This window comes from Silurus aristotelis, assembly GCF_946808225.1.
Source record: "Silurus aristotelis genome assembly, chromosome: 5".
Classification (NCBI taxonomy): Eukaryota; Metazoa; Chordata; class Actinopteri; order Siluriformes; family Siluridae; genus Silurus; species Silurus aristotelis.
Window position 1 is genome coordinate 2,629,734 of NC_139578.1, and position 16,554 is coordinate 2,646,287.

At 40.4% G+C, this 16,554-nt stretch overlaps 1 protein-coding gene and 1 long non-coding RNA gene across 5 annotated transcripts in view; one reads left to right on the top strand and one right to left on the bottom strand.

Annotated features, from left to right (window-relative positions):
* Positions 1–9,474, top strand: part of hs6st1a (heparan sulfate 6-O-sulfotransferase 1a) — a 95,174-nt gene extending 85,700 nt beyond the window's left edge. Inside the window, exons 2-4 of one of the 4 annotated variants that reach the window (XR_014533695.1) lie at positions 6,463–8,220; positions 8,251–8,330; positions 8,374–9,474. Coding sequence is in view for 1 of the 4 variants with exons in the window: in XM_083541802.1 (XP_083397928.1) it covers positions 6,463–7,174 (712 nt within the window). In the remaining 3 variants the exon portion in view is untranslated. Of the gene's footprint in view, positions 1–6,462 lie in introns of all 4 variants that reach the window. The other 3 variants (XR_014533693.1, XR_014533694.1, XM_083541802.1) reach the window with 3 other exon arrangements.
* Positions 9,475–10,623: 1,149 nt separating this feature from the next.
* LOC310726981 lies at positions 10,624–13,019 on the bottom strand. The gene is made up of 2 exons (XR_014533904.1): positions 11,827–13,019; positions 10,624–11,779 (listed from the first exon to the last, which is right to left on the bottom strand). It is a non-coding gene; the product is annotated as an uncharacterized lncRNA (long non-coding RNA).
* Positions 13,020–16,554: the final 3,535 nt, after the last annotated feature.

The window sequence follows — 16,554 nt, forward strand, 5'->3', positions numbered from 1 at the left end:
CGACGATCATCATGCACAAGTTGCCGAATGGTTTCGACATTTTCAGGGGTTGAGCTCGTTGAAGGTCTTCCTGAACTTTCGTCGTCTTCCGGTGATATGGCACGTGCCACTCGAAACACCTTAAACGACTCGTCGCAGGATCGCCATATGTCTAACGTATCTGTGGCAGATTGCCCTGGTTTCAGGCAGAATTCCACGTTTGTTCTTTGTTCTAATTTGCACTCCATGAAGAAATCGCAGACGTGGCCAGAATAGTACCAGTTAGCACTCTTAGCACTTGTAGCAACACAAAATAAACAAATATGCTAAACTTATTCGATGCTAATCACATAGAGACAGATAAGGACAATTGAATAATAAAGGGCAGACATTCAATGATTTGAAATGAACTTTTCTTCTTCTTGCAATCCTCAGAACATTTGAAGGATTCAACTTTCTGTTGTAGAAGGTGAGAATGTGACGAGGGAACTAAATGCTGAAGGTTGTATTCAGTCAGAAAGTTCGATTTGTTCCGAAAAATAAAGGATTGCTTATTAAAATGATTCAATAAATCACTTTATTGAAGTTTTTGAATGATTTTACTTCATGGTAAAGTTATGGCAGGCTATGTGGGAAGTCTGAATAAGGACAGGAGTACTGGGTATAAGTAATCATATTAATGCTTGTAATACCTCAGGCGTGTTTAGATGTGTAAACAATACCAGGTGTGAATGTGTGTGTTCGTCTATGCTGTAGGGTGTTTGTGTGTATGTGCGCGCGCATGGTTGCGTTCATGTTGCATCTCTCTGAGGCGCTTCGTCGCAAGCTCAGAGCCCAGAGCTAATTAGGATGTGGTGATTGATTAGGCTGCAGTAATTAGCTTTTGTTATGTAGATGAAACTCCCATCGGGTTGAAATTGATTACCCGACGTTCGTCTCTGGAGACAAGTGTCCCCCCCTGCATATCGAGTGCCACAGGTTTCATTAAGAGTTTTTAAAGCCTACTTTCTCTCAGAGTTCTTCCATCAAGCACCGTTTCAAAGCACAGTGCCAGTTGAGCTAACTTCAGCTATCGACAGCAATGTTAGCAGGAGGTTTCTTTAGCAAGCGACTTAGCCAGGACACACTTGAATACTTGAAGTGTTCTGTTTGGATTAAGCCAAGTAAGCTGATTTCTGAAGTGAAGTCTTACCTCAGCAAGTACCGTACTTGTTAAGGTTATACTTTACCTCAGAAAAAAGCTGATTTGACTGAATTTGAACTAGGAAGCTTCGGTAGAATTATTATCTTCCTATTAATTCTATATCCATGTTGTTAGCATGTTTGGATCTGTGTCTTTTGACCACGTATTCACTCAGTGTTTTCTGATTAATAAAGTGTTATAATGAATGTCTTTTTCAAAATTTATGAGAACCGCTTCTACAAATGGTTTTAATTGTTACATTATAAATGTGGATTTGCTTTGGATTTTTTTATTTGTGTACTATTGAATGATTTTTTTTTGCCAGTTTTATGGAAGCTACAAATAGTTTTAACTTTATAAAGAACTGACAAGGTCTGCATATAGACCTTAGTTATAAATCCTGAACCGAATGTAATGGCAGGCGAACTAGCTTATGCGAATGACAGCAATGCTCACAGCTAGCAAGCGACTTAGCTTGGACACACGAGTATTCTGTTTACTTTTGAGCATACATGTTATAATAGTCCAATTAATTGTACTTATTTCACCTCAGAAATGTTCACTAGGAGTCTCATTAGTCTGACTAGCTTTCGATTTTTTTTTTTTGATTTTTTTTATGTTCACATTTGTGGCCCTTTGTGTTTTTTTGTTTAGTTTTTTGCTAATTCTGTGGAATCCAATTTTACAAATTGTTTTAATTTTATGCAAGTCTGTTAGAAATGTCTATAGGGAGACCGTAGCTTTAAATCATGATTAAATGTAGTAGAAGATAGTGGTAGTAGTAGATCAGCCGGTGTATATTATAATTTTGTACATAGCTAATTCGATTCGACATGCTGTAGAAAAACAATCGTACTAGATTTAGTGTAGATTTTCTATTTTCATGATTCTTTTTATTGTTCTTGGATTAGCCATTGTGAGCATTCATTTACCAACTCGAACAATTTAACCAACCTCAAACAAAATCAGTTTGTTTTTCAAAGGTTTCTTTGCTGATAATGGCAAAGATTTAGATTTTAAAAAGGGGTTGAAATGGGAATAACTTTATATTATAGACATTTATTATATTATTCTATTCTATAATGAACATTACAGATGTTTTACATAGCTTTCATTCAATAAAACTGTAAACATCCGGCTTGCATTTTCAAAGTGACCTTGTCAGTCAGTATCACAGCAAAAAGAACAGATCTCTAAAGGTTATGGTCCTCCAAGGTAAAAAGTAGAAATTTTACTTTTTACTCAAATCTGTTGTTCTAAGCTAATAAAATCAGGAAGCTTTTCTGTTGAAGTCAAGTATTTTTTTTTGGCACAACACTTTTGAGAAAGGATACCCCCTAACCATGGCCTGAAAGGAGGTTTGTATGAGTCTGAGTGAAGAACGGCAGGGCACAGCAGTAACAAGCGAATCGCCCGCTACCCCTTTTGCCCCCTGCAGGATTCTTCCATTTGACTGACGCCGACCATTAACCGGAGCGGGACTCGTTCATCCCTGAGCTGATGCTAATGCGCCATTCCATTTCCTAATGCAGTGCAAGCCATGCAATTCTTCAGCCTGTCTCTTCGCTTAATGTAATTACAGACATGCCTGTGTGCTCAGGCTGTTTATCCCAATAAGAGCCTCCGAACGTACTTCTGTTTAAGACCTGCAGAATCATCTTCAGGCCAAGTGCCAGACAGAGGGAGTTAGTGAACTGTATATGGAGCTGAAGGATTCTTTTTAAAAGGTGCTGAAAAGAAAGTTGAACCCAAACAAACTCACATAAAAAAAAAAAAATTAAAAAAACGCTCATGGGTTGTCAGGTCCTTTCAGAGTTGTATGGTGTTTCGGACAATAGATATTGTCTGAAATGTTACGGTACAATATTATTATATATGTATATTTATTATAGTATAATATAGTAATAAAGTATAACATAATAAAAAAGGTGATAGCTTAGTGGTTAAGACATTGGAATTCAAATATCAGCCACACCAAGCTGCCAATCCTGGGCACCTGAGTAAGGCCCTTTTTGGCAGTTACACTAGTCCTCCAATGAACGTGGTAATGGAGATATCCAAGGGGGCTTCGGTTAACAATATTCTGACCTATCGATGAAGGCATTATTTGGCAATACTTTGCGATGCAATGCAGATTTAGTTGTCCAGCTCGCTTTCATCTGTACTCAGAAGTCTAAGGTTTCAACTTTGATCTGAATCAAGTCAACCCTACTATACAAAAAAAAGAGATTTGCTGCAGAATCGCTAAAGAAATATAGCAATGTGTTAAATAATTTATATGTCGGTTTTAAAGTTTTCCTTTAATGCACACACAAACTGCTGGCTCACATTTTTTTTTTATTACCCACAATGCTCTCATACACAGGCATAACAAGCGGTTCCCGAATACCTAAAAATGCTTGCAAAATAGTGTGTGTGTGTGTGTGTGTGTGTGTGTGTGTGTGTGTGTGTGTGTGTGCGTGTAAGTACGCCACCCAGCAAAACGATTCTCATACCTTCATCATTTCCTCCTCTCATCACGCCATCCTATATTTCTTCACTTAACCACGCCCACACACTGCGCATCGTACCTACATTACAGGCCATGTGTACTTCTCTCTGTGTTTCGACTGTAGTGTCTAAGTGCAGCTCAGGAGCGACATACCCGTTGTCTGTTCTGTAAGTATATAGCGCCGCCACATGGTCAGATCCGAAAGCTTGATTCGTCGGATGCCATTAAGCATCTAATAACGCAGGATGAGAATCCATACAGGGAAAAAATCGTTTAGGAAAGAGAGAGAGAGAGAAAGAGGGAGAGAGCGAGATTGAGGGCGTAGTGACTTAGAGAACGTTCTCAATCACGTGTACTGTCATTAGCAGATTAACGATCAGCAGGCTGTCTGTATTTAGGGTGCTGGTGTATATCAGAGCTGCTCTCATCATATGGGCTTTGATAAGAGTCATCAGTCAAAGTTCTGCATGTGTGTGTGTGACATTAACCAGCCTCTCCTTGTCGCTGCTGGGCCGGGGCTCAGAGAACATTAACTGCAGCACGCTTTATCTGCCTAAATCCATCATGTTCTGCAAATCTTTGATCACGGCATTGTGTGTGTGTGTGTGTGTGTGTGTGTGTGTGTGTGAGTGAGAGAGAGAAAGAGAGAGAGAGAAAGAGAGAGAGAGAGAGCAAAAGAGAGAGAGAGAGAAAGAGAGTGCTTTCTTATTATATCTTTCTCTGGACTAAGAGTCCCCACAAAGACAGAAAATATATAAATGCCAGTTCTGAAATTGTGAGGACATAAAAAAAGAGCCATTGGTCACTGAAGTTAGGGACAGAGGTACATATAAGGGGTAGGATATAATGAATTAGCTGTAGTAGTTTTTATATTTATCATCTATTCAATCAAAGGGCCTCACAAGGAAAGTATATGTGTAAGTGTGTGTGTTTCTACAGCGGCCTTTTTATCGATGTTGCTTTTCTTTTTCTTTTTTATACGCTACTGTATATGGAGAAAAATATCGGGACACCTGTTTTTTTCCAGCAATTTGTGGTTCTTCTGCAAAATGTTACCGCAAAGTTGGAGGCACAACGTTGTATTGGATTTGTTTGTATGCAGTAGCATGAAATTTTCCCTTCACGTGAACTAGGAGACCCAAACATGTTCCAGCATGACATGAATATGTCATGCTGGAACAGACATGCCTGTATATCAAAACCTATTAAACACCTTTGGGATGAATTGGAAAACTGACTGCACCCCAGGCCTCCTGACCTCACCTACATCAATCCCGGACTTTACTAACTCTTTTGGCTAAATCTTAATGAACATACTACAAAAAATAGTGGAAAATCTTCCCAAAAGAGTGGATGTTATTACAACAGCAAATGTGGGACTTGAGGTGGAATAGGACTCTCAAAAAAAAAAAAACACACACACACACCATTCTTAAGCTGTCCACAAACCTTTGTCAATATAGTGTATAAATTTTTTATTTGTTTCTGCTTAGATTTTACCTCAGGAAATTTAGAAAAAAAAAATGTTTATGAATTCAAATTAAATATAGAAACAAAATACAATGAATGTAAACAGTGATGTTGAAGGACATGCTGGTGATTTTTTGGGACTATTCTCAGAACAAGTTGTTTGTTGTGTCCCCTTTAACCATCACCCCCTTGTGATTTTCTTCCTTTATCAGAGGACTATTGTGACTTTATAGCTAGCTCTATGTCATGCATGAGGAAGGCTGAAGCATATCAACACAAAACAATTAACAAGTCAAACAAAAATGTCTTTACCTTTCTTTCAACCAGGCCCTTGGAGGCGCTTTCTCAATTTTAGAATCTAAAATAACAAAAAAACTTTTTTGTAATATTTATGGTATTAAAGTCAGGCCTGACTCTGAGGATGTTTGTAAAATCAGAGAAAGAGATTACTTTCCGAGGTCTTGTCTTTGTTTTCCTCGGTGGACCCGAGTGTCTATCTTTTGATCTTTGTAGTTTGTCTATGTGTGTATCAAGGGAGCTGGCGGCAGGCTGGCTGCTGTCAGTTTGTCTGTTCATCTAGTACGCCCTAAAGCCCACCTCTAATAAAGCGCTAGCACAACTGAGACTCGGTTTTATTGCGATTATCGTCACAGGACGACCCGGCCAGGGACTGCGCAAAAGCCGTGGCTCTGTTGCTCGTAACATGGAAAAAAAAAGCAGAAAATCGCTAATCTTGATGTGGTTTTTTTATTTCTGAATGAAGATGGAATTTGTAAGTTGTGTTACTTTAAAGGAACCAACCAGTAGCTATTTCTGATTCGTATTACGCGTAAAACAAATCCGAGTTTCCAAATGGAATCTGGATTTCCCGTAAACATGCGGACTGGACCTGCGGACTGATTTTTCCTTATTAGAAACTTATTAGAAAGTACTACGATAATAGTCTGTATTAGCGTCACATTGTTAGCAGTATAATTACTTTTGGAAATAATTTAGGGGGGAAAAAGTATCCTGTCAGTGCGGAGCTGGCTTTCTCATGCAAGGCCTTGCCAAATGGAGTGGTTTCTGTGGTTAATTTAATAATGGGAGACTGCAGAAGAATGTAGGCTGAGTGGCCCTCATCAGTGTGTGTTTTTTTGCTTGTGTGGTGAATAAAAAACTGAAAATGGCACAAGATAGGAACAAAGAGCTACTCTTTAAACCTAATTCTCATTGGTTCTATTTCAATGTGACTCTTAAAAGAAAATGTTGCAACTTAGTATTAAATTAGTAATGAGTTTGCTAATGAATGTTTTAAAAATAGTCCCCACTGACCCCTTTTTTTCCTTTCTTCTTACAGGAAGTTTTACTACATCACCCTACTGAGGGACCCTGTGTCACGCTACCTCAGCGAGTGGCGACATGTCCAGCGGGGTGCCACCTGGAAGACTTCTTTGCACATGTGTGATGGACGAACGCCAACCCCGGAGGAGCTCCCACCCTGTTACGAAGGCACAGACTGGTCAGGCTGTACCTTGGATCAGTTTATGGAGTGCCCCTACAACCTGGCCAACAACCGGCAAGTGCGCATGCTGGCCGACCTTAGCCTGGTGGGCTGCTACAACATGTCTTTCATCCCAGAGAAGAAACGTGCTCAGATCCTCCTGGAGTCAGCCAAGAAAAACTTGCGTGACATGGCCTTCTTCGGGTTGACCGAGTTTCAACGCAAAACGCAGTACCTTTTTGAGCGTACATTCCACCTCAAGTTCATCCGACCATTTGTGCAGTACAACAGCACGCGTGCAGCCGGTGTCGACCTTGACAACGACACCATCCAGCGCATTGAGGAACTTAATGAGCTGGACGTGCAGCTCTACGACTATGCCCGAGACCTATTTCAGCAGCGATATATGTATAAAAGGCAATTGGAAAGGCGTGAACAGAGGCTAAAAAACCTTCGCCGCTCATCTGGCTCCATAGCTTTTCCCCAGTCCCGGGATGAGGCAGGAGACTCTGAGTCCTCAAGGTTGTCCACAGAAGACTACATGAACCATATTATTAATCGCTGGTAGCAGAATTAAGGATAAAATAGGAGTGGAGAAATGAGAAAGGTAGTGCCTACCTCTGAGTCGGTGACTGGTATTCTCAGCCCCCTAGATTCTGAGCTACTGAACCTCACCTGGAAGACTACCAGTAAGCTCCCTCTGTCTCTATCATGCCTAGAATGATATGAGGCTGAAAACTTTAATGACTCAATGCACTCAGTCTAAACAGAATTGAGTTCTGTGGGTAAAAAAACTCCAATGCTAAAGACTATAGAAATTCTGTGCAAGGAATACTTTACAAGAATGATCAATTCAACGTTGTATAATTATTTGCCTAAATGTCTGCTGCCATTTCAGCCATGGATTTAAATCAACTATGTTCCATATCATAGTTTTGGGTTTTTAGTTTTTTTTTTTTTTTTTTTTTTCAGGGTTCTTTAAAATGATTTTGTTCCCACCTCCCACAAGAGGTGTTTTGAAAGCACTGAGACCAACTATGCTGCCTAAAGTCTATTGTATGCAATTTCTCGGCTTTGTCATTGTTTCAAAAAATCGAGAATTGTTGAATTTTATTTTTGTCATGTTCATTTTTATGACCAGGTATGTGTGGACCATAGCCATTTATTTAAACCTACATCAATGTGTATAAAGTTAAAGTTGTGAGCTAAATCTGGTCTTTCAGGTTGTCAAATGTCTTATATCATTTTATAACAACCAGGGAAAATGTGGGTGTAAGGTAAGAACAGCACAGTTCCAAGTACTACCCTGTGTTCACACTGGCCACAGAATGCCTTACTAAAGCAGTCATCATTTTCAATGACAGATAGCAATTATAGTAGCAAGAAAATGAAGCGACCACTTTCAGATTGGAGTGGGGCGAGGAGGAGCAAGCAGCGCAAAATATTATGCATGTAGGAGGCAAAGCATTTTAGCGATGGGATCAGGGGATCGATCTATATATGCCCCACAGTTATCCACGTTTGGTGGTTACAGAGATTGGGTTCCAGTTCGTGAACTAGCCAGTGATGCTCACTTACATTTTATTAGTGTAGTACTTTGAACAGGTAGAAATTGTCCGAATTTTGCTCTGGATCCATAGACAGGGCAGAGCAGAGGTGAATGTGTCAAGAACAACTCAGTAAGACCACCTTTAACAAGGAACAATTCTTGAAAGGGAACCCAGGCTCTTCTGGGTGACCCCCAGACAATTTGGTGGAGTCCAGAAGAGTCCTTCAGATTTCGTTTTTGTCTCTAAATGAGTAGTTTTTTTGCATACTTTTTGTAACTATTGATGTAGTCATAGTGCACACTAGCTAGGCAATAGCAGGGAAAACATAGCAATTGTCAGTAACTCAGGATGTGAACCTACTAGTGAAATGGACAGTGTGAATGCAGGGTTCATGGATACAGGCTAATGCCTTTACAGACTTAAAATAGATTTAAAAAGGAAATCTGTATGCGTGATCTGATTTTAACCAGTAATATGGTTTGCATGTAGAATGGAAACGGAACAGAATGTCAACACATCATCTTAGACTTTATGGTAGCACCGCAGACTGTGTCAGGGAAGTGAAAAAGAGGACAAAACCATTCAAAATGTCGTCATTGCTCTCAGTTCCCCTTGACTACCTGTTTTCGTATGGGTAAGAGTACGGATGTGTCTATTATTTATACATTCTATATAGTGCAAATGTGCACACTGTGGATTTTCTTTTGTTTATGTCATGTCTTTGCCATAGACTGCAGGGACTGAAACTGAAATCAGTATCAAATAATCTCCTCCCCCCACCCCTGCTAAATGCTCTCATTCTATCAACAACTGCACTTGACAACTAAACCCAACCAAGCTTGAGGAATGATAAAAGAAACGACAAAGAAATGTGAGCTGGCACACTGGAAATCTAACCATTGTCAAGCTAGGAAAAAAACCCACAACTGTATGTCTGTTCATTCCGCCCGACAATAAAAACTACTGCTTTGACAAAAATGCATATTTAACCAAACGCATAATACTTTATCCTGCAAAAGAAGCTTGGCGTGAAGTGTTCGGAAAGTAACTTTTTTTTAAAGTCATTCTCTTGATTAATGTCTTTTACTTTTAAAGTCTGGCAATCTGGGGTCCACAGCCCATATATTAGTCGAAAATGAAGACTAATTACACACCTTCTTAAAAATGTCCCCTACAATGGCACTGAACGTTAACATTCGTTTCCGGGTTGTTTTGTTGATCGCATTCCATTGGCTGAAATCTTTAGTTTTTTCGCATTGCACAAATGTTTCACTGAAAGCCACAAATTCAATAAATTCCATTTTTTTTTATATATGAATAAGTTCGTTGTCTGTGTCCTACAAAAGTCTGCATCATACAAAATTCACATTCCACACAGTCCTTGGAAGAGAAACAAACTCTTGGGAACAGTTGTATTTCTATTAATAGAACATATCACATTAATTATACATGTGTATTCCATTGAAATTGGCTCCATATACCTTAATATGTAATTACTGTTGGCACCAGCACTAAATTAGGGCTTATGAATAATTACGTTCATTTTATTCATAGATGCATAGAAGCATCAAGGGGGGCAGGTCTCTCAGAACTATCCACTCTTTCTCCTACATGAGTTTACAGTCACCTGGGATTGGCCAGACTTGCTGGGATTGGCAGGGGGAGAAAGAGTATAACTTAAACAACACAACTCTTTTGTCTACCAGCCATGAAAGAATGTGGTATCATTGGGGCTACAACTGCTACAGTATTTATGAGTGGCAACTACTACCTTTTGGCACAACTTGTAGCCCCTGTTGTGCCATCTATGCTTTGCAATGCCATGTTCTCGATAACACTCAACCTAACGATATTCTCAGATCGACAGTAGAAAGGAATTTTTACGTAGACAATTGTCTTAAAAGCTTAATGACCGCAGATGAAGCCAAGCAAGTAGTGGATGGGTTATGTGGCCTTCTTGCTAGTGGTGGGTTTGAGATTAGACAGTGGGCATGTAATATCCCAAGAGTCGTTAATCATCTCCCCAAAGAGGCTCGTTCGGATAGCATTGAGCTTTGGTTATCACATGACAAGACCGATCCCCATGAATCCACTCTTGGACTGAGATGGAATTACAATTTAGGTATACTCGGTTACAAACACCGCCCAACACCCAAAACCACACCCACTATGCGGCACATCTATAGGATAGTAGCAAGACAGTATGACCCCTTGGGATTCATCCTTCCATTCACCACCCGTGCCAAAATTCTAATTCAGCAGTTGTGGAACAAACAGAGGGGTTGGGATGATCCCATGTTACCCACAGATTTGGTGAAAGCCTGGTGTGAATGGGAGAATGAACTACCCATTCTTCCTCAGGTCACACTTCCCCGATGTTATGTTACACCAGATATGGATAATCCCAATACCACAAAACAAATTCATATCTTCTGTGACGCTTCAGAGCAAGCATACGTTGCCGTAGCATACTTAAGAACTGAAGATCAAGAAGGTAGAATACAGCTTGCTTTCCTGATTGGCAGATCCAAAATTGCCCCTAAACGTAAACAAACCATTCCTAGACTAGAGCGATGTGCAGCCCTAATTGGTGCCCAACTATCCAAACTGCTCGAAAATGAACTCACTCTTAAGATCAGCCGAGTGATCTTATGGTCAGATTCAACTACAGTTCTTTCATGGCTAAGATCTGAATCTTGCAGTTTTAAAGTCTTTGTAGGCACTAGAATAGCAGAAATCCAAGACTCACTGAGTCACATGATTGGCGATATGTAGATACAGCCAGAAACCCAGCCGATGATCTAACAAAGGGGCGTAGCTTAGTAGAGCTTGTTACACCTAAGAGGTGGAGTTTAGGTCCACCCTTTTTACTTAAAGAAGAATCAGAGTGGCCAACCCTGCCACCTCTTAAGACCCCTGGAGATGAAGTGGAAAGGAGAGCTAGTATATTCTGTGGTGTCACACAAACATTAAAGCCCTTAGACCCTAGTAAGTACCACTCTTGGAAAGACCTTGTTGAAGCCACAGTTCAACAACATCCAAGTGACTTAGATCAATCTAGTACACCTACAGCTAAGGACTATGTGACAGCAGAACATCTCCTCTTCCGCAATATTCAACAAGATAGTTTCCCAGAAGAAAACGAGCAACTAAGCTCTGGTAAGCCCGTATCCCCTACAAGTAGATTACTCACTTTAGCCCCAGAATTCGATAAAGCCAGTCAGCTTATACGGGTAGGAGGATGCCTACGTCATGCTGAAGGCCTAGAACTCCAAACAGTTCACCCTATTGTCCTAGACCCTCATCATCGAGCCACCAAATTACTCATTCAAGACTATGATAGAGAGCTATGTCACCCAGGACCAGAACGAGTATTTGCTGAAATGAGGAGAAGTGTCTGGATACTAAGAGGTTGTGAAGCAATTAGAAAATCCCAACATAACTGTATGGAGTGTCGTAAGTGGAAGGCTAAACCTGAGAACCCAAAAATGGCTGACCTTCCTCCAGCACGCTTGAGACTTCATAAACCACCCTTTTATAGTACTGGTATGGATTGTTTTGGACCTTTCCAAACCAAAATAGGCAGGCGTTTAGAGAAAAGATGGGGAATAATCTTTAAGTGTCTTACAACTCGATGTGTACACATTGAGCTTCTCACAGCTATAGACACTGATTCCTTCCTCATGGCTCTGAGGAGATTTATAGCACGTAGAGGCACTCCCTCAGAACTGATATCTGACCAAGGCACTAACTTCCAGGGTGGAGAGAGAGAGTTAAAAGATGCTTTAAAGAATTGCAGCCAAGAACTTCAACGACATCTTGCCAAACAGAAGATTGAATTTCAGTTTAACCCACCTAATGCCCCTCACTTTGGTGGCAGCTGGGAAAGGGAGATCCGATCTCTTAAAAATGCCCTCCGTACAGTAGTAGGTGCACAAACAGTAACAGAAGAAGTTCTTCAAACAGTACTTATCGAAATAGAAGGAATCCTTAATAGCAAACCTTTAGGTTATGTCTCCTCCAATGTAGCAGATTTAGACTCAATCACCCCAAATCTTCTGCTCATGGGGCGGCTAGACAGTTCTTTACCTCAAGTGATATACCCTGCCGACGAATTCATAGGACGACGTAGATGGAGACAAAGTCAAGTTCTCACTGATCACTTTTGGTCAAGCTTTGTGAGACACTACTTACCCAATCTCCAGCTACGCCACAAATGGTATGCAGAGACTAAAACCCTTGCAGTTGGGTCTGTCGTCATGATTGTTGATCCCCAGTTACCACGAGCCCTTTGGTTGATCGGAAGAGTGTCAAAGACATTTCCTGTAGCAGATGGACAAGTTAGGTCTGCAGAGGTCAACATTAAAGGTCGATTATACACACGGCCAGTTACCCGACTCATTAATCTACCAGAGATAGCAGTTGAAGACGACACCAAGATGAAACCGAAAGACTTTTAGCTAAGATTTAGAAGCAAATATGCTAGGCATATTTGGGGGCGGCAGTGTTAGAAAGGATTCCTATTTAGTTGTAATTCCATGCTTATATATGCAGATATACAGTTTACCAAGAAATGACAAGCTACCCGTGACATCACAGTACACCTTCCTCCACCAAGAGTATAAAAGGCCAGAACACGGAGCCGCTGCATGCATACTGCATCTAGCAACCCACTGAACAGCAGCAAGCAGAAGACAGCAAGAATCACCTCATATACAATCAATTCTATACCCAGTAAAGTAGAGTGTTCTGAATCCTGTATCGTGTTTTTACTGACGCGCTGGGGCGAGCACAATCCACTGATCAGCGTATACCAGATAGTGAGAATCCTTATATGGTCCTTCGAGCTAGAGAGAAAACTTCCCAACACCCTATTTGTCTGCATTAATATTAACAGGTAAAACAAGAGTGCAGGGAAACACTGATATATATATATATATATATATATATATATATATATATATATATATATATATATATATATATATATATATATATATATATATATGACGATTATCTAATATACCCCGATCATGGCACCTGTCAGTGGGTGCGCTATATTCGGCAGCAAGTGAACATTTTGTCTTCGAAGTTGATGTGATAGAAGCAGGAAAGATTGGGCAAGCATAAAGGATTTGAGAAAGGGCCAAATTATGATAGCTAGACACTGAGTCACTGAGTAAGAGCATCTCCAAAACTGCAGCTCTTGTGGGCTGTTCCTGGTATGCAGTGGGCAGTATATATCAAAAGTGGTCCAAAGAAGTAACGGTGGTGAACCGGTGACAGGATCGTGGGCAGCCAAGGCTCATTGATGCACGTGGGGAGCGATGGCTGGCCCTTGTGGTCCAATCCAACAGACGGGCTCCTGTAGCTCAAATTGCTAAAGAAGGTAATGTTGTTGATGCTCAACGAGTCAGGACTGTTTTGGTAGCAAAAAGGGGACCGACACATTATTAAGCTATAAATAACTGCCCCAGCAATGTCCCCCTCTGACTTTCTCTCTCTGGGAATAACGTAAGCGAGCATAACATTTTAATATTATGCATATTCTCCCTTTGTCTATACATACACGGTACAACTGAACTCATTTGTTGAGTAACCAGAAAGCACATTGGGGCAGACACATTACCGGAGAACTTCACAAACACACATCTCCCACCAGCAGAATCTGGAACCAAGCCCGAAGCCACAAATGCGGCTGACTCAGACAAGTGCACTCTCCGCTGTAATTACAAAATGGATCCTCACTCTTATATATATATTTTTTTTATCCTATTGAAGTGGAAGGCCAAGAAAAGTCCAGCATCAGCAGAGAAGCAGAGGAGGGCCATCGTTCTAATTTCTCCCTGGACAACAGGAAGCAAGACTCGGGCTTATAAGTTTAGTCCCATGTGATTAGAACGGTATGCCGAATACCATCGAGCAGAGAAGATAAAGCAGGTACGGAGAGAATGAGCATTGCTATACATCGAACAAAAAGCAAATGGTACACTGAGCTGAAGTAATTGAATAACTGCAAGGACAAGGAAGAGAAATATGATCGCCAAGTAATTGCAAATCTCTAAGGAAAGCAGAGTATTTTCCAGTCGATACTGTTGTCAATATGAATGAATCTGCAAAATAATGGCTTCCAAAAAAAATGCATGATGGGTAATAAGGATAGATATTAAATCAGTCATTTATTTTTCAATTGATTTTGTTGTTTTTTTTGCATTTAATTAAAAGCTACTGTACTCATACTAGGAGATCAAACAATATTGATTAACAGCAAGAGTAATTAGTTTGGATACGGCTATGGCTAAACAAAACACTTGGGAGATTGGGGTATAGGAAAAGCATCAACAATTATTTTCAGAGTTACAGTCAGTACCTTGATTGGAACAGTGGTATCTCTGTGGTTAAGGGTTACTGATTGGAAGATCGAGGGTTCCAGCATCGCCTAGCTGCTACTGTTGGGCCCTTGAGAACTGTCCTTGCTTCAAGGGTGCTGTATCATGGCTGAACATATACTCTGACCCCAGGTTCTTAATAAGCTGGGAAAGGTTAAGAAAGAATTTCACTGTATTCAGACCAATAGAAGCCTCTTTCTTTTGAGGACGATATTTTTCTAGAATCTTGAAGTAAATCAATAAATAGATAATACTTTGGTCAATAAGTACAACTAGCACTGATCTTCAATATGGATTGAGCTTGGACCCTCTTCCTTTACCTAACATAGCCCATCACACAATTTGCCCACAAATACAGACACAAACCCGCAATTTCTTCAAATGAGTTCTCCTGAGGATTTGTTCTGTTCTGGATGGCATGATTACAATCTAGTAATTAACCAACACTACAAGATAAAAAGCTGGAATTGGCCCAGAACTGTCTGATATTCCATGAAACCAAATTCCCCGTAACGGCTAAATCAAGCTGAAGACCATTTTGAAGTTACACAATGGACTCACAGAAACAATATTTAATGATGTCTTGGACAATTTGTGCGGTTTTGAAGCTAAGCTGATGTTTCCCCGCATTGTGCTCTCAAAATTAACTCCTAACTTCGGACATTGATTTTAATACTCGGACATGCGCTCAGGCTTGATCATGGATTGTACAGTAAGTCAAACTTACTTTTTTTGGAAGTCAAACTCAAATGATTTGCTAAATTAACACAAAAGGAACAAATTCCTCAAAGACAGATAAGTGTTACCTCAGACCTTTTCCAGAGGTTATATCCCCGAAACAAATGAAAGCAGGATGCTATAAACCAGTATAGGCTGTGCTGTCATGCTTGATATACCTTTTTAATTTAATCCTTGAGCATGCAATTTGTGTCCTAGCCATCCCTAGCTGGCCTGCACAGGTAGGTATAAACATCCACCATGCTCCTTTAGGTTCAAGTTGGGGGTCGTAAGATCCAAGATAGATCCTGGGTGCCTAGTTGTGCTTCCTATCATCAGTAGTACTTGGATTACAACCGATGAGGAAACATAACAATTTTTATATTTTGAACAACCTTGAGAATACAGAAAGAGTCATACATACCTTATATGTATGCTTTGACGTTGGTGTTTTACGGCTTGGAGATAAAAGCGAAAAGAAATTGGAAATTTTAACGGTGATAATAAGTTTCCCTTAAAAAAGAAATAGTAAAAGTATGGGGATACTTGTAGGGACTACATGATCTATGGTTTTGTTAGAAGGGCATCAGTTAATTTTTGACCAGTGCATCTGGCAGTTACAAATGACATAGACTGTTCTTTATTTCCATTCGCAGAACCCCTAAACTCGGTGCAAAATATCTGGTTTGGGCTGCATGGTGTGCTTTTCCATCTTCTTGCAAGTTCAGCTGCATTATGGCATTACAGGACCTTTGGGAAATCATAAGACATTGTAAGACCCAGCACATCTAAAGTACAATCACCAGACTCAGCTACTTTCTTTATTGCAGCTGCACTGCATCCCTCTGAAATAGAACCAATGTTCTTGTGCAATAGGGCTGGAATACTTACAACTACCTGTGTTGGGGCAAAATCTGATTCCCAAAGACCTACTTACCAAGGCAACACTGGTCCTGAACGGAAAGAAATCCTTGCACTGCTGCAGAGTTTTATTGTATTTTAGAAACAAACGACCTTCATGGGCAAAAATCGCAGTGAAATTTTTACTTCACATTTCCCAGCTTATTAGGAAGCTGTGGTCAAAACACAGGGTATATGCACATGTATCCATGATACAGCACCCCTGGAGCAAAGTGGGTTAAGGGCCTTGCTCAAGAGGCACCTTGGTAGTACTGGGGCTTGAACTCCTGTCCATCCAAACAGTAACCAAGAGCCTTAACCTTTGAGCTACCACTTCCCTGATTCCCATGCAGCAGCAGCAGCACAGACATCCATGGGTACCTTTGGTTCTT